The sequence below is a fragment of the Protopterus annectens genome, chromosome 6.part0 (assembly GCF_019279795.1).
Source record: "Protopterus annectens isolate FY-2018-M chromosome 6.part0, PAN1.0, whole genome shotgun sequence".
In the NCBI taxonomy this organism is placed as follows: domain Eukaryota; kingdom Metazoa; phylum Chordata; order Ceratodontiformes; family Protopteridae; genus Protopterus; species Protopterus annectens.
Window position 1 is genome coordinate 335,063,326 of NC_056737.1, and position 18,399 is coordinate 335,081,724.

The 18,399-nt window shown below is 39.7% G+C and overlaps 1 protein-coding gene across 1 annotated transcript in view; it reads left to right on the plus strand.

Annotated features, from left to right (window-relative positions):
• The first annotated feature begins 1,738 nt into the window (after positions 1–1,738).
• LOC122804304 (E2F associated phosphoprotein) overlaps positions 1,739–18,399 on the plus strand; it is a 600,524-nt gene continuing 583,863 nt past the window's right edge. The window contains exon 1 of the mRNA XM_044074094.1: positions 1,739–1,966. Within this exon, the coding sequence (XP_043930029.1) occupies positions 1,902–1,966 (65 nt within the window). The 5' untranslated portion in view covers positions 1,739–1,901. The remainder of the gene's footprint in view (positions 1,967–18,399) is intronic.

Below are 18,399 nucleotides of genomic sequence, written 5' to 3' on the forward strand. Positions count from 1 at the left end.
CTTAGATATAGACAGGAATATAGTAAAGATTAGTTTAGATGTTTTCTGTATTTATTTGAGACTGTCCTGCAATGTTGTTTTAAAATATTTTCTGTGATTCTGAACTCTGGAGTCACTGTGTTGAATTATTGAATATTGTCTTCTTTTATTATTTATTTTAAATATATTTAAACCTTTTAATTGTGGCTGGTTTGTTTAGAGATATTTAAGCTCTCAGAGTACTTGCATATGTATTTGGTGACACTGTACAGGCCACTCCTAAATAGCCTTGAAATTATAGTAACATTACACGGTAAGGGTGGGCACCCTTTGGTAAACACCTTAGTAGCTTATAAGTAAGGGTGACTGGTGGCAGCTGATACTACCCTATAGTCTGGACAGAAGGGGACATAGCTAGTAAACCTGTGCCAGCCTTTCCTAGGTGTGTGTATGTGTTTGTATATCAATCAAATCTTAAAAGTGTGTGTGTGTCAGCTACTTGTGCAGGGACATGAAGCACTGGTTGGCCAGAGAGGGTGCTGGAGGTTTTAGCTTGACCACTCAGCTGAGATATTAACCCTATAGCTGTGCCAGTGGGGGAGTCTTATTGAGGATCTGGAGAAAGAGGGAGAAATCAGCCCCAGACTGCCTGTAATCCCTGTGTGCTCTTATGGGAAATTGTATTTAACTGTGTGTGTGTACTTGTCATCCTCCCAATGCACATCCCTCACTGGTGCTAGTGGTGAAGATTGAGGCTCCTTGATTACTGGGCCAGTGCAGGGGTGTCACAGCCACTATCAAGCCATTTGCCAGACATATGTCTTGAATGGCCTCTCCTTTATTCCATTTAATCCACCTATACGAATCCTGGCAATCCTGATAGCCTGTGTGTCCTGATATGAGCAATCAGGTCTCCGATTATCATCACCAAATCATTGTGTCCTATTTTATCATGCATGTCCTGCAATTACTGCCTAAATGTACTTTTTTTCCTTGGTATACAATAAATAGCATGCATGCATACATATATATGGATTTAGAGGAATAAACACACACACACACACACACACACACACACACACACACATATTCATTTGCAGGTTTTGACTGTAGTGATTCTTTTAATTTCTTCCAGTTCACTCCAATGACTGCCTTGCTAAGCAAGCATTATTTGCTAACGTTTGCCATACCTGTCAACTATCCCTGATTTAGACTCAAATTTAATTTCTATTCGTCTTAATCTCTCCTAAAACTGGTGAGACCGGTGTGCCCTACATCTCCATATAGGGTTACCACCTGTCCCACTTTGCGAGGGACAGTCATGGCAGTTGTGTCCTGCAAAAAAATGTAAAAAATGGCAAATGTCCTGAGATTTTAGGGCAAAAAATATTTCCTATATTTTCTTTAATACTTGCACAAAACAGTTATTTTGTATCTTAAACACCTAAATGTTATAAGGAACAGAATAAGCAACTCAAATGTTACAAGAATAAGCTTTTATTTTGGCAAAAAAGTGAAGTTCTGTCCTTTGTACTGGCCGTGACGTTTCTACAAAAAATGTCCCACTTTGGGCATTTGAAAAGGTGGCAACCCTAATAGGTACGCGCATTATCATAAATATAATGTTTTTCCCATAGAAAACAAAAAGCAATCACACACTAGGATAATTTCAGCAACATGTGATATTAGTGATCCAAGCAAACCTTTCCAGTGTTTTTTTTTTCTTCTCGGGGGAAGGGGTTCTCACAGTTTCCTTCCTCTTTCTTTGATGTTCGAAAGTAAAGCGGAACGGCAATTTCGTAGATACAGTTTGTAGCCGAAAAGAAAGACCGTAGGACTTGCGATTTGTAAACATAATTTTGGTTGTGTATGAACTCTAAGGGGCTCTGTCTCTAACAAGGATCTGCAAGCTTGATAATAAAATGAATTGGGGAGATGAGTCGTACGTTATAGAAGAGCCAAGCGATGAAGAACGTGGGTCATCTAGGTAAGACTAGTAAATAAAAGGAAAATTATACTTTAGGGCCTGCTGCAACATAATGTATTTGGATAGTTTATCTTTTTAATACCTTCGTGATCGCTGTGCGGATACTTTTTTAAATCAACCAAAGACTAATTTACAGGGTCTTTGAAAATGGGATCGCTCCCGGTGTTTTAGTTGTGTTAGTAATATGTTGCCATTTTATTATGTACAGAATTTCTTTCAAGTTAATTTTTTTAACTTTTGTAGGTTTTGCTGTCTGTGTGGTTAGTATTTTTACTACAGGATGAGGCTAGTTACTGTTAATAACTGCCTACTTCACTTTGTTGTGTGGAGTATTGTCAGGTTGATCCTGCGGACCTAAGTTAATCCAAATTTATCATTTTAATGTAATTTCGGTAGGAAAAGCACCTTAACATGGGTTCAAAATAAATTAGTCATTGTGTTGTGCAAAAGGGGGCTTCATCGTGTACACCACTTTTGCTCATTAGGTTTCTGTTACTTGTATCATTTTGCTGTCCGCTTGCCACAAGTTAGTCATCCTGTAGTCCTTGTGCCCATTAGAATTGTGGATCAGTTCAACGACCTTTTTACATTTACGTAGCTGGACAGTAGCACAGAATTTTAGATATTGCTATACTGGAGTACCGGCTGCAAGGAAAGCTGTTTTGCCTAAGGTGGTTGCTGTGGGTCTTGTATAACCTGAAATCCTTAAAAGGTTGGTCTGTTAGCTTGTAACCTTCCTCCTTCTTTTCTTTGTTCTCATAATGTCCATACCCACCTCTCCTACCCTAGTCCCACCCCTTTTCACCATGTCTCAGTAGTTAGGTCATATTAATATTGGGTATGTTAAGTTAAATCAGCTGAATTCCTAGCTTGCAAAGATGACTGGCCGAACATCTTGGTAGTCCCAGAGACCTGACTTAAGGTTGACTTTCCTATTTCCAGATTTGTACTAGAAGGCTGTTGTATACTGAGAACTGACTGGAGGTGCCTTTGGATTGGTACAGGAGTACTCTTGTGTGCATATAGGGTTGCCACCTTTTCAAATGGCCAAAGTGGGACATTTTCGGGACAAACATCAGATTTTACAGGCTGACACATACCCACGGTCAGTACAAAGGATAGAACTTAACTTTTTTGCCTAAATAAAAAGCTTATTCTTGTAGCATTTTAGTTGCTTATTCTGTTTCTTATAACATTTAGGTATTTTAGATACAGAATAACTGTTTTATGCAACTATTACGTAAAATATAGAACATAATTATGTCCTACAATCTCAGGACATTTGCCATTTTTTATTTTTTTTGTCAGGACCCAACTGCCCAAAGAGGGACTGTCCCTCGCAAAGTGAGACAGGTGGTAACCCTATGTGCATAGTAAAGAAGTTCTAGGTTGCTTTACTTCCCCTGAGTCTTTCACCTTGCTCCATGGCTCACAACTGGTTAGCTGCTTAGATTACATTGGATAGCTGCAAAGTATGTCATCCTTGTGTAGCTTAGTGTGTCCCTTTTTGTTTTCTGACATGCTGTGGTGATCTCTTTCCAACTAATGATCATTAGACTCAAAATTACTGCTTCATTCTAATGGCTCAAAATTACTGCTTCATTCTAATGGAAGATCCTAACTTTAACTGGCTTGGCTTTCAAAATCATTGTGGTCTTGTAAGTTATTTGATTTTAACCCATCATGCTTTTTCTCCCACTAGAGACTACCTTTTCTCAAGGATTGACTCCTTACAGGATTTTACCTTTAATAATGTTCATGAACTATCCAAAAAGGTGACTATTCTTCCCAGCTTTTGTAATGATCGTCCTCAGCTTTTTTTGTTTTAGTTATTTAAAAATAATCAGTACTGCCGTACTGTGATCAGTAGTCACTACTTCCCATCTGTGGTACAGTTTTCCTAGCTAACCTCTCTGTTTAGAGGGATAAAGATGCTTATAGTTTTATTAGTGTCTCCGGTGCTTGTTGGGGCTGGTATTGTGGGAAAGGGGTTTGATGAGGCATTCAGGGATGGTCTTTCACAGGAGGAATGGTGTGGGACATGCGGGAGGGTAAGTGGTCATGTAAGCTCTGCTGATGATACTAGTGACATGTTGATCCAGTGTTATTGCAAGTTTATAGGCAAAAGGTAGGGGGTGTCACCACATAAGTGGGGTTGTCTTCCTTGTGTTGAGATTCAGACACAAAGATTACTTCAACCCAGCACATTAGAGGGGAATGGGTATACAGCGGAAAGCTTACTGTGAGCCACAGTGTAACAGTATCCTGTCTGAACCTGGCTCACTTATGGTTGTGTGTTTGCTACAACCTAGAAAACCTACATAATGAAAAATGGAAAACTGTCATGTGAAGGACTGCCCAAAAGGGGGAGCCATATAATGCATGTCACACTGGGTGCTGCCACAGGATGGGAGCCTTCGAGGATGAGAACACTGGAGAACTGGCTGTGGAGTAAGCCTGTCGTCAGTAATAAGTGTGTGTGTGTGTGTGTGTGTGGGGGGGGGGGCAGAGCAGCGTAAATAAACATTCTAGCTGAACTGGGCCGGTTTAAGCTAGAACCCTGGCTATGTTTTGGAGTGCATTTCTTGCAAAACATTTCCACTGAACTCTACAGAATAAAATCTTTCATTTAAACCTATGTGGGTTTAAGTGTTTTAGGTGCCTCTGATTGTCTGATAGTGTTATGTTTCTAGTAAAGTCATGAATAACTAAAAGCAGTTATGGGAAGCCTTTGCATCACTGGTTCACTATTACAGATTCACTACATTTAAAAGTCTGGTTAGAATCTCTGCTAAGCAGTAAAAAAAACCTACATATTCTAGAGAACTATAGTGTTGCCTTCTTAGTCAGCTTGGGTATTATTTGGCAGGTGTCGAGAAGCTGTTGACCTCTGCTGAACAGTTTTCTGGTCAAAATCTTTTTACATTTAAGGCTAGAAGTAGATTAGGTTTAAAAACAGCTAATAGCTGAGCTAGGAGGAGATGAGATTAAAACACTAATATATAACTGGTCTGCAGAAAAGTCGCCAGGAACAGATGGTATTCCTGCAGAGGTTTGAAAGTTAGGATGGAAGAAAGTGATGAATATTTGCAGATTTTTTAGCAGTATTTTTAAAGGAGGGAAGCACCAACATCTTGAGAGAAAGCTATGGTAGCTGTATTACCCAAATATGGTAAAGACCCATCAGATCCAGCTTCATATAGACCCATTTCAATTTTAAACAATGATTATGAAGTGTTTATGTCTGTACTTGCTAAAAGAATGGCAAAGATGTTGCCAAAATTGATAGATATGGATCAGTGTGGTTTTGTAGAGGGGGGGCACAACATTAATAGAACAGTGATAACCCAGAGGGGAGCATAAGTGGTTGTTGTCAAGTCTTGATGCTGATAAAGCATTCCACAGAGTAAGATGAGTGAATTAGGAGGATATATGAAGGATCTGAGGCAAGAGTTAAAGTTGGAGGGTCCTTCCCTGATAAGTTGCATTTGAAAAGGGGAACTAGGCAGTGGTGTCTTATTTTCCCTTTGTTATTTGCTTTATGTTTAGAGCCAATTGCAAAGTAATGGACTCAGAAATTCAAAGATATAATTGGTATGGTAATGAAGAAAAGCTGACTTTATTTGCAAATGATATTTTGTACCTGGTAAATCCAGAAAAGGACATCTCAGTGTTGTAGAACATCTTGAAACCATTTCACGCCTTTTCAGGATATAAAATAAGTGAAGATAAATCGGAGGCTATAACTGTAAATTATGTACACACACAAACTGGTTCAGTAATACCCATGTTTATGGGGACATGATAAGATGGAGTATATAGGAGTATGGATTAAAAAAGACTTCTGTTATGGCAGCTGAGGATATGTGGGAAGAGACCAAGCAAAATATAATACAAAAACTGAGAATCTGGAAGCTCTTGTTTATGGGTAGTAAGCTACAAATAGTGAAAATGTTTTTAGTCCCTTTAGTTTTATATAAGGGTTAAGACATATTTTTATTAACCAAATGAGAAGTTGTGGATGATAAATAATCTGTGAGGGAAGAAGAGTAAAAGAGTTAAGTGGGTTAAGTCGATCCTTCCATTAGAACAAGGTGGTTTAGGATTACATGACTTGAAGGGATATTTTAGAGCTACACATTTATGGCTCATATACATAATACAAACAGAAGGTTATAATTCAGTGTGAAAGGGGATGATGAAGTGGAGTGAAGTTCAAGAAGTAAGGGGAGACTGGGGTTTTGCTTGCAAATCCTTAAGAAGAATAACAACAACCATACATAATGTTATATTCAGAAAGTATACTAAAAACTAAGCCAAGATGAGAATGGAAAAAGAAAATGTTGCCAATAGGGATGACAGCAGGTAGGGGTACAGAAAATAGGCAGGAGAGGGCTGGAATTTACTGGATAAAACTGGCAAAGGAACCAAGATATTAGGAATAAATAATTGGAGGGAAAGGTAATAGAGTAGGTTGAGCCCAGAAAGACATTTGGACTGCAGGCTAAAGACTACTTTCCCTACAAAGGGTTATATTATAGGCAAAGAGAAAGGGATACGGATAGGAGAATCTTAAGTGAAAGACCTGCTCTGGTTGAGTTTTTAGTTGAATCTAGAACAGCAGCTGTCAAAAAAGGGATAATTAGTAGGTATATAAAGTTTAGCAGCATAACTATAAGAATCAGTCAGAGATGGCTAGACAAGATTGGGAAGAGAGAATGCAAAATCAATTTACAAGGGAATAATAGGAAGACATATGTATGGCTCCCAAGTATGGAACAAAGCCCAGAAGGTTTAACATTTTTGCTTGGAAGTGTTTTCTTAGGTATTTTTTATACCCTTAGCAGAATTCAAATCATTTTTCCACGGGTAGATAGCAAGTGTTGGAGGTGTGAGGGGGAGAGAGAGAGAATTGGAACATATGTTTTGGGAGTGTAATGAGTTGGCAGACTTTAAAAATTCCTGAGTATTCTCTCAGAAATATTGGGAGAACAAATGGCTGTAACTCCGGAAATGATTCTTTTGAGCTAGAACACTGTATCCGAATTGCCTAGACATAGTAAGGCCTTGTTAAGTTTAATTCTGCTGGCTGGAAAAAACAGTTGCTCGAAATGGAAATAAAGTCTAAGCCAACTGTATTTAAAGTGTTGAATATTATAAAAAGAACTGGAATAGGGATCTTTAGAAAAGGGAAGGAACAAATTACACAGAAATAAATGGAAATTGCGGGAACAATACACGCATAATAAGGTTTAAGAAGAGGAGTAAGGTTTATTAAGTGAAGGGAGGAATAGAGCAGTTTATGTAAGGTTTGACTGATTTGACATTTGTTGACCAGGTTAGTCTGACTGGGCAAATAGCCCTTTTTCAGCAGAGACCCGAGGAGAAAAGCTCCAACAGTAAAACAGAAAACAAAGGTAAATAACATGGTAAAAATATTCCAAAGAGAATGATGGTATAAAAACAAAGCATACATAGTACAAAATACAAAAAATATGAGAGAAAGCATGCAAAATAACATCATTCTAAAATAATGTACAATATATACAACATAGTAGAGTCAGATTTGAACATAGGGAAAAGAAGAAAAATAAAGATAGCTAGAAATATCATAAGAGATCACATACTAAAGGAAGCTATAGGAGAAGCAGAAAGTCTTAGAAGGCATTAGTATATACAAGGAAAGGCCCATGTGAAAGAAAAATAAGTATACAGTAGTTTTTGGGAAATAAGAGAAACAGAAATTAAGCAGTTTGCATAGTTTAATGAAACACAGAGACTGTTAGTGAAGTATAAAGGAAGAATCCGAGAGATGTGGGGAGATAGCAGAGTTTTAAGAAGGGTAAGAATATGTTAGGGTGGGTCATAGAGGAAGTAAAATCTAGACAAATAAAAATCTTGTTAAGTAGGGTGATTACATAGGCAGGACCAAGAATTATAGAAGTATTCCTTCAGGGCATTTTTGAAGGACTTAGGGTTGGTGATTGATCTGACACTTTAAATGTAGTTTATTCCAGGAATTGGTAACAGACTAGCTGTAAAAGAGTTATACAGAAAGGAAGATATTTAATGTATAATCTATTTAAATAGAAAATGCTAATATGTTTGCCTTTGTCTTAAGTGACAGTCTATTAAAGATGTTTAAAGGAAAAAAAAACATTACATTTAGAAATATTTCAGTGTTCTTTCTCTCTCTTTCTTTTCTCCTACAGCTAATAGCAATTTTTCTTCTGATAAATATTTCCCAATGACCACTTCTTCAGTAAAAATGAAGTCCCTATTTTCTTACCTAGATGTTTATGGGTCTAGTGGCTGATGCTGCCCACATTTGCCGTGCACCTGAGTCATATCTTTTTTATTTTCTTGTTTCATTTTCTTTGGCGTCTGGTGTTATTTCTTGTAGCTACCAGAACAATGTCAGAACCATCTCTTAGCCTAAAGACTTTTTCTCTGACTGTCTCTCCTTTTGTAATCTAGAACACCTTGCTAAACTATTGAAGAGATATTTTCAGGTGAGAGACAGTCATTAAATGTCACCACGTTATGTGATGCATAACATGAGTTTCATAGATTGTTACTAGGCCAATAACCCAGGGGACCTTTCTAAGCCTAGCCAAGTTTTCCTGAAAGAATAAAGATGTCCTGTATCCAAAAAGGGCATTTAGGACCAGGCATTCATAAGCTACATGTGTGCATAATAGACATGGGTGCCAGTCCCGGTGTAAATTTCCTATTCCCCATTCACTGGTCTAGGTTGCGCTTAAACTAGGTAATAGATGAACTCAGCTTTACATGGATGGGAAGCTTGTTCCATAGGAGGGGCAGTCTCTGGGATACATATCTGTCTCTCAGGTCCTTAGACCTTGTATTTTGGTACTGTTTGACTTATGAATATAGAGAAGATTCATAAGTGTGGGGTTTGCAGTTGCCTTGTGTGCCAAGTATAGATCACCCCTCAGCAATCTATAGGAGACTGAGTAGAGGGAAAGAGCTACAAGGCTGTCTGCATAAGACAAGTTTGGTACACCTTGTATTCTTTTTGTAAGGAACCATTAAGGTCGCTGTAGTTGTTGCAAATTCCTGGTCAGGTACATACCGAGGGGAGCATTGTACTGTGACTGGTTTGATAATGGTGGGATAATGACCTCTTTGGACCTAGATGCCATGCCCTTACTTATAAGAGCGCAACATAAAAGGATTTCCTCACCACTGTGTCCACATGCTGGTTAAATGTAAGGCTACTCTTTGTGTGTACCTGGATCCTTGACCACTGGGTCAACTCTTAGGGGCATTTTATCAACATGGTAATTAGCTGGGATGGTTGACTTCCCAAAGGGGTACAATTATGCATTTTTTTTTTAAGTAGGCTTACTTTGAACATTAAAAGCTTGAATGCCCCGGTGTATTCAGATGATATTGTTGAGGTTTAGTCTTCTGTTATACAAAAAAGTGTTTCAAAAGAACTTTTAATGTCTAGAATTAGACTGTTCTAAGCAAATTGGTGGTCAGTAGAGTCCTCTCTAATTGTGAATCTTTGACCCAGTGTTTACATCTCACTATTATCTCTTCTCAGAAATATTTTGTTGTTATGGCTTGGCTAGACTCCTTGTTGACGACCATGTTAATAATGAAGTAAGGTGTTGGCTCAACTAAAACTAATGTACATAATGCAGTGCATGTAGTACACTGCAGGAAGTCTCTTTAATTTGAGAGGAGTTTCTTTATAGTGATAAACTTAAAATGTAGTAATAAATAAATGTTTAATTTTTTTCAGGTCAACATCAAATAAGCATGTTTCTATGTGACATACTTCTGACTTCAGTTCTGTGTTTGTTAGTCCACTTTAAAGTCTCAATGAAACATGTTTTTTTGTACACTTTACAGGCTTGGTATTGTAGCCCTGGTCAAATTAGTTTGCAGTTCACAAATACATTTCCAAGAATCGAAATGAACAGAGCTTGTTTCCATGCAGCTTCTAAAAGTAACCACTCATAAACCAAAGAAAGAGAATCTCACGTAGTGTAAAACCAGGGGAAATGCATCCAAGTGTAAGCCGCATAGTATAAACTTCTACAACAGTCCAAAGTAGTAAAAAAAAGTTTAATACGAAAAATATCACTAGATTCACATACACAGTCCTTGAATACATTCCTAGTTATGCTTATGTTACTCGAGTAAATCCACAGTTCTTCCAGTAATTATCCTGGTATTTCCATAACTGCTTCTAATCAGTCCACCAAGACTTTTGACTATTGGTTTTGAATCCCTCTCTCAAGTATCATGGGCATCTCAGCCCTTCTTTTGTCTGTATTTCTCAAGATTATTCACATTGTATTATGCTATTAAGGATTTATTGCTACCTTAATATGTTGTTTACACATACACACACTCACACCATCATTTATAGGTTCATAGGTTGGTACTAGGCCTATACAAGCCAAGCCATAACAATTCCCTGGATATGTCTTCCCACAATATTTACTTCCCTGGTGTGTGTGTGTGTGTGTGTGTGTGTGTATGTGTGTGTGTGTGTGTATGTGTGTATATATATATATATATATATATATATATATATATATATATATATATATATAAATAACCTGTATGTATGTACATATATATATATATAATACGTTGGTCAACAAATCAAGAGCATCGGCCACAAAAGCTCGACAATGAAAATGTCGACAAGCAACTGAACATGCATGAGAAAATCCTCACTGCATGCAAACAAACAAAACAACAGGTAACATAATTTTTGCAGGGGTGCAAGCCCCCTGCATCTCTCATATGGGGGGCCTCTGCCCACCACACCTCTGCTAATTATATATATACTAACTCCCAAGATCGTACAATAACCAGACAACCATATGTTGACCAAATATGTTCAATTAAACAGATGTCAACCACCTATCGTTTCGCCCAAATTCCCAAGTCGTGTCGCATCAAAACTATATTTTCACATATTAAATGTCCACTATGCCATATTGACCCCCCCCCTGCAAAGAAAGAACAGTTGTGTAAAATCTTACCATAACGTAGATGTCCTTGCCTTCACTGCTGCAGTATTCCTTACTAATGGGATTTCCTGCCGTGAAGCCCTCTGTCTGACCAGTTTACAAAAGATTTCTGTTGCTTTAAGGTACGCTGAACATCACCTGCTTACTACTTGCGTAAGGTAAGGCGTAAAGTTGACGTTCAGGCGTACCATCCTCAGAACAGATTGCCCCAGTAGGAACAGCAGTCCAAGGAGAATCTGCAAAGCCAGGAAGGGAAAAAGACCAGGGGGGTGGAGGGATTGAGTGAGTACTGCAGCGGTGAAGGCAAGGATATCTACCATTATGGTAAGATTTTACACAACTGTACTATGTCCTTACATTCACCACTGCAGTATTACTTACTAATGGGAGAATGCAAAAGCTCAAGAAGAAACTTGGGAGGAGGAAGCAGCAGAGCCCTCCAAGAAGCCATGAAGAATGGCAGCAGCAAAACTAGCTCTAACTCTGGAGATACCCAATTGGTAATGTTTGATAAAGGTATGCACAGAAGTCCAGGTAGCAGCTTCAAGAACAGAATTAGTGTCTAAGCCTTTGAAAAAAAGCACCGGAAGAAGCCACAGCTCTAGTGGAATGAGCCTTAATACAAGAAGGAAGGCTCTCACCATGAAAAGTGTAATAAAAGAAAATAGCCTTTGAAATCCAAGTGGAAATAGTCTGCTTGGAAACAGCCAAACCTAAAGACCTAGAATGAAAGGAAACAAATAACTAGTCAGACTTCCTGATAGCTTAGTTTTATCCAAATAAAATCTGAGCTGTCTATGCACATCTAAGGTATGTAGCATCCTCTCACTGTCAGATTGCAGAGAGGGAAAAAAGGTAGGCAAATGAATAGACTGATTAAGTGACAACTCCTTAACCACCTTGGGCTTAAAAGAAGGATTAGTACGCAAGGAAAGCCTGTCCTCATGAAATATCAAAAATGGTGGACAAGCCATAAGGGCTTGCAACTTAGACACCCGTCTGGCAGAAGTAAGAGCTAACAAAAGAACTGTCTTCCAAGAACAATGTTGTAAGGAAGCTGAAACAGTAGGCTCAAAAGGAGCCTGAGTAAAGTTTTCCAGAACAAATTTAAGATCCCAGGGAGGAGGAGCAGGCTTCCTGGGAGGTGTAATATTATGGACGCCTTTAAGAAACTGCTTAGCCTCAAATCGAGAAGCTAACGGGGGAGTTAAAGTCAGACAAGCAGAAAGAGCTTATAAGTGGGCCTTAATAGAAGAATAGGCCAAACCAGCATTGTGCAACTCACACAAATAAGAAAGAACCAAAGGAACATCCACAGAAACTGGGTCCAGGTCACGAGAAAGACACCAGATAGAAAACCTCTTCCATTTAGATAAGTAGGATTTCCTAGTAGTAGATTTCCTGGCCTCCTGCAGGACCTACAGCATGTCCTCAGAAAAAAAGGTGTGTATGAGGAATCAAAACCCTATCACCCACAGTGTCAGTTGAAGCGTGGACAGGTGGGGATGGATGAGAGACTCTCATCTTGTGTTAGGAGATTCACCCTGTGAGGTAACCTGTGATGATTTCCCCTGGTGAGATGTAAAAGTAGAGGGAACCAGTGCTGTCGCTGCCAAAACTTGAGGAGTACCCTACTGGTGATCCGTGTCCAGAAACGGATCCCTATCATATGATAGAAACCTCATTTGACTGAGACCATAAGACTGAAATTTCAAAAAATTTCAAAAGACTGAAAAGTCACTTGACTGAAACCCATAATACTCAATTTCAACATAATAGATTTTAAACTGGACCATATAAAACCAGACTACCCTTCTAAGCCAGCCTTTGTTCATAGGCAGCCTCTCCATCCTTCTAAAGGTAAAAAGGGTAGTAAATGGACTCCTCCTGCTAAAGCCACTCGGACTGCAGGGATTCTTAAGTCTTCCTTTCCTGTCAAATCAGTGGGGAAAAGGGCATAGTAGTGGCAGCATGTAGACTACTGTAAGGTACGGGAAAGGTATATGCCCTTTTCCCCACTGTAGTGCAATCCTGGAGTTAGTATATATAGTTAGGGGAGTGTGGGGGGAGTAGCCACCCATTTTTGGGGGTGTGGGGGCCTTAGCCCCCCACCTAGTCTGGTTTTATATGGTCCAGTTTACAATTTAGTATGTTGAAATTTAGTATTATGGGTTTCAGTCAAGTGACTTTTCAGTCTTTTGAAATTTCAGTCTTATGGTTTCAGTCAAATGAGGTTTCTATCATATGATAGGGATCCCCAGAAACACATCCTTGTGAAGTAGCCATTCATGGGATTGAGTGAAGGACCTGCTCAGATTGTCTGCCACAATGTTCCGATCTGAAGGAATGCAAACTGCCTGAAGAGTCACACAAAATTGGATAGCCAGATCCCATACCAGAAGTGCCAGCCGGCAAAGACTGTAGGATCTCATTCCCCCCGTTTGTTGATATACCACATAACTGTGGTATTGTCTGTGAATAACTTGAGAGGCCCTGGAGAGAAGAGAGGATGAAAGGCCTGAAGAGCCAGCAGAAGAGCCTTCATCTCTTTGATGTTGATGTGCTCCTCCCGCTGACAAGGCGACCACACTCCTTGAACCTTCACTGGAACTTCCTCATGTGGAGTCTGGCCAGAGGAAGCATTGAAATGGTGGAAGCCATGAACCCCAGAGCTCTCAGAAACTCTCTGGCTGAAATGGAGGCCAGGGGAAGAAGAGTTTGAAAGAAAGAAAGGAGAGTTAATGCCTTTGGAGGAGGCAGGGATGCCAGCATTGGCACCATTTGAAACCTGCAACCCAGAAAGACATGATCCTGGGAAGGAGTCAGGGAAGACTTGTTAAAGTTTATTGTGAACCCCAGGCTCTGAAGAAGAGAAGTGGTAAAATAAAGATTTTGCAAAAAGACCTCTGGAGAAGATACCCGAATCAGCAGGTCATCCAAATAAGGAAAGATCCCTGAAGCCTGCAAAACACAGTCACAGGAGCGAGGCATTTGGTGAACACCCTTGGGGCAGTAGAAAGGCCAAAGGGCAAAGCACAGAACTGAAAATGCTTTAAAGAACAGAGAAATGCAAAAATCGCCTGTAAAGAGGATGGATCAGAATATGGAGATGAGCATCCTTGAGGTTTAGAGACACCAGAAAGGCCTGAGGGAGCAAGAGAAGAAAAAGAGACTGAAGGGACAACATCCAAAAGGAAGGCACCTGCAGAAAGGTGTTCAGATGGGAGAGGTCTAGAAAAGATCTCCAGGTACCTTCTTTTTTGGAATAAAACCCTTTCCCCCTTTGGGACACAGGGATATTTTGAGTAGACCCTTAGACAAGAGGTCCCAAAGAACCTCTGGGGAAAAAGGAAGCTGTTCCTGAGGAGGCTGAGGAATGCTCATCAAAGGATAATGGGAAATCCAGACCATGAAGTACCCTTGACGGTTGATTGACAAAACCTAAGAATCTTGGGTGATCCGTAGCCAAACAGGAAGAGAAAGAGAAAGGCGAAGAGACAGATGAATATGGCTGGGAATGTGTGGATAGTCACAGTACCTGGTTTGTCAGGAAAGGAAGGCTTAAGAATCCCTGCAGTCTGAGTGGCTGTAGCAGGAGGAGTCCATTTACTACCCTTTTTACCTTTAGAAGGATGGAGAGACTGCCTACGAGCAAAGGCTGGCTTAGAAGGGTAGTTCCGTTGAAATTTAGGCACAGGAGAAACAAAGACATGCTTAAGCTCCTGTAAAGCCTTCCCCTTGTCCTGAAGAGACTTAAATAAACCAGCAGCTGCTTCACCAAGCAAAAGAGTATTATCCAGAGGAGCATCCAGCAACTTAGCCTTAATATCATCAGGCAAAGGTTGAAGCCGAAGCCATAAATATCTCTTCAGAACTGAGCCAGAAGCAGCAGCCCTTAAAGAGGCATCTGTAGCAGCATAACTACATTTGATAGATTGATGAACTACCTGAGAGGACATCCCAAGCAAGGAAAGAGCAGAAGATTTACCCTCAGAGTCTGAAAGATCAGAAAGAACCTGACAGCTCTGAGAAAGAAGAGCCAAGGCATACCTAGAAATATGGTTCTGATAATTTAATAGCCCTAAAAACAATGGTAGAGGAAGTGTAAACTTTCTTACCCAGCCTGTCCATGGTCCTACTGTCCTTGTCAGAAGGCAGTAACTTGGACAAAGGATGCAATTGAGATGATTTTCAGAGGCTACAGACATCACAGAGGGGTCAGCAGCAGAACATTTAAACAAAAAGGAACAATCTTCAGACACCCTGTAAAACCTGTCAGACTTCCTGGGAGCAGGGGACAGAGAATCCGGCACTTTAGAGGCAGTGGGAAAAAGCATCCAATAAAGCAGGCAAGACAGGAGGAATGGCCGCAGATTTAGGAGAGTCCATTTGCAGTAACTCAGTTTCTCTTGTAAATATGTGAAACCTGGGCACAATCCCACTTAAAAAAAAGTCCATCATCCTAGAGATCGTGTCCCCAAAGAAATCTCAGAAGGATTATCAAGAGTATAAGAATCCTCCTCCTCAGACCCGTAGTCTAAAGGAGAAGGAATTTGGGCAGAATAAGCAAGGGAGTCATCATCAGAATCCACCTCAGAAGAATGGAATTCTCTGGGCCTTTTAGGGGAAGAGGCGGACCAAGGAGGAACAGAAACTGAAAGCCCTTGAGGAGGCCACAACGACAGTAAAACATTAAATAACTCCCTGAGTAAAGGCCTGCCACTCACTTTGTGGATCCCTAGGAACAGAAGTGACATGGTTAGTCTTTTTCAAAGGGACAGCCGTCCTGGAAACCTGAGAAGGCTCAGACTCAGGACGGTATTCCCCAACTGCAGTAGGAACCTCTTCCCGAAAGAAAAACTATGGAACCCCAGTAGATGCCTCAGAAACAGTTAACCGTGGTTCCCTCTGAACATCCAAAATGGACGCCTGCAAAGCCTTGTCAGACATGCTGCCTGCCAGAACCTCACTGGCCTAGAACCCAGAAGTGGTAGAAGAATCTGACAGAACAACCGGGTGAGCCTCCGGGTGCGCAATAACCGTTTGCGAAACACCCGGTAGAGACTGGACAGTGGAAGCAGCCTTACTTTATGCACCTTCTTCCTAGATGGCTGACCCGCAGGGCAGGAAGTTCCATTCATAGCACCCGCAACAAGAAGCTTAAGTTGCTGGTTCTCAAGGTAGAAGGAAAGGGAAGAAAGCCTACTTCGAAGACTTTTGGGGACAAAGCCTGACAAATTGAACAAGACATATGGTCGGGAGCAGCACCAAGGCAAAAAAGACACTTAATGTGACTGTATTTATGGGGAATCAGTCTCCTAAGCTGGCATTTACTCTTCCTGGATGACATTAACTCCAAACAGCACTAAACAAACAAAAAAAGTAACCAGAAACCCAACTGGGTATTTATATCCAACTGTAAAGACTCCAGCAAACAGGGGTAAGCACAGAAAAGCCAATGAACAGAAAAACGGTTTAAAAAAAAAAAAGAAAAAGGATGTATGCAACAGACCGGCGGTTAAAACAGAGTTTGGACTGGCGGCAAAAAAGTTCTGAGGATGGTACACCTGAATGTCACCTTTATGCCCTACCTTATGCAAGGAGTAAGCAGGTGACGTTAAGCATATCTTAAAGCAACGGAAATCTTTCATAAACTGGCTGGATGGAGGGCTTCACAGCAGGAAATCCAATTAGTAAGGAATGCTGCAGCGGTGAGTGTAAGGATTGTGAATGTGAGGATCTGATTCTGTACTGAATGAGATGGGATGAGTTATGGGGTCAGGATAACCCATCCATTTTCTTATGGCTATTACCAAGCCTGTGTCTAATGGTGGAAGGAAATGCTGTAGTGATATAGCCTACCTTCCAAGTTGGATGTTTACATCTTGTTTGTTTTTGTTTGTTTTTACAGTGACTACAGAGGGTACATAGTCATTTACTGAAGTGCAGCTATGCACCAGCAAGTAGTACTGCAGAGAGGTCAGTGCCCATTAAATGGTGCAACATTCTTGTTTTATAATAGTATTTTATTCCAGCCTTACTTAACTTCTTACATAGGTAGTGAAAAACACAATCTGCTACCAATTTCTTTGGATAACATGGTCCTTAACACTACTTCAGATGCATAAAGTCAGGGGTAACCAGGACTGGCTATTAACATAAGATATTTTTAGTTGATTAAAAGCCTCATCTATTGTTATGCTCCACCTTGTTTGTATGGGCACTTTACTTTTCATAAGGTTTCTCAGAGGTATGGCAGCAAAGCTGGATACAGATTTTCTACAGTAGTTTGATAGTCCTAAGAGTACGTTCACTTGTCATTTGGTACTCGGTTTAGGCCAATTTATGTCCGCTTCTGTTTGTCTGTTGGGGGTCTGATTGTCTTTTGACAAGATTAATTTAGTTTTTCCCCACTTATTCACTTACTGCCTTTCTTTGGGACTTTGACATCCTATATGGCTTTAGGTGTATGTGCTCTCCAGCACAGTATCATTATGATGTTGTATTAAATCTATTCTACCAGGCAGTCAAGAAAATAAAATCTCAGTAAGAATTCTCACTTATTGTTTTTGATCTTCAGATGGTGTTTTTATCTGAACAGAAGTGGTGGAATTCTCTGGTACACTCTTGATATGTGTCATCTCTTTAGCAAGTGTGGTTATGCTGACAGAATGTAATGGCCCCTTCAGTTTATTCCCATGCACCAATGTGCATTTGGCTAACTTATTAGTGGCATTTAGGCAGTGTATTGTTTCTGCTATTCTAGTAGTTATTTAATCTCATTCCATTAGTACATTTTCATTGTCAGCTTATTGGTTAGAAGTAATTGTTAATAGATGCAGTACTTAATCTCATTCCATTAGTACATTTTCATTGTCAGCTTATTGGTTAGAAGTCATTTTTAATAGATGCAGTACTTATATTATCATTATCAACATGTTGGCTAGAAGTTGCATTTTTATTTTTGTTAGGTACAGCTTTCCTATTACTAAAAGCATACTGTTTCATTTATATTTTTTTGGTGTTCATAGGCGCATTCTTAGTTTTCAGACGGGTTGCTCGGTTTCAAACATTGCATCAGCAACAATTTTACTTTTGTTAGCACAACCAATGTTTCAGTAGTTTTAGGGTCGCTCTGAAAAAACTCCTTAGATTACTTGAGAGTGCCCTTTTGAATTTATTAATTTCTAAAATGTCATTATTTTACCTTGTGTTTATTTTTGGTTTGGATCACAAGTTTAAAGTATGTTTTACATTATACCATTTGTGCTGTTACATTTAATACTTGAATAAAGTGTCCAGTTATGAAATGTCATTGCTTTTGTTTCAGAAAACACACCAGCCTTAGTTAGCAGTTATTTCCTTAATTTTGGTAGTTTACTTAGTCGGCACTTTCCATGTTTGTAAATGCCT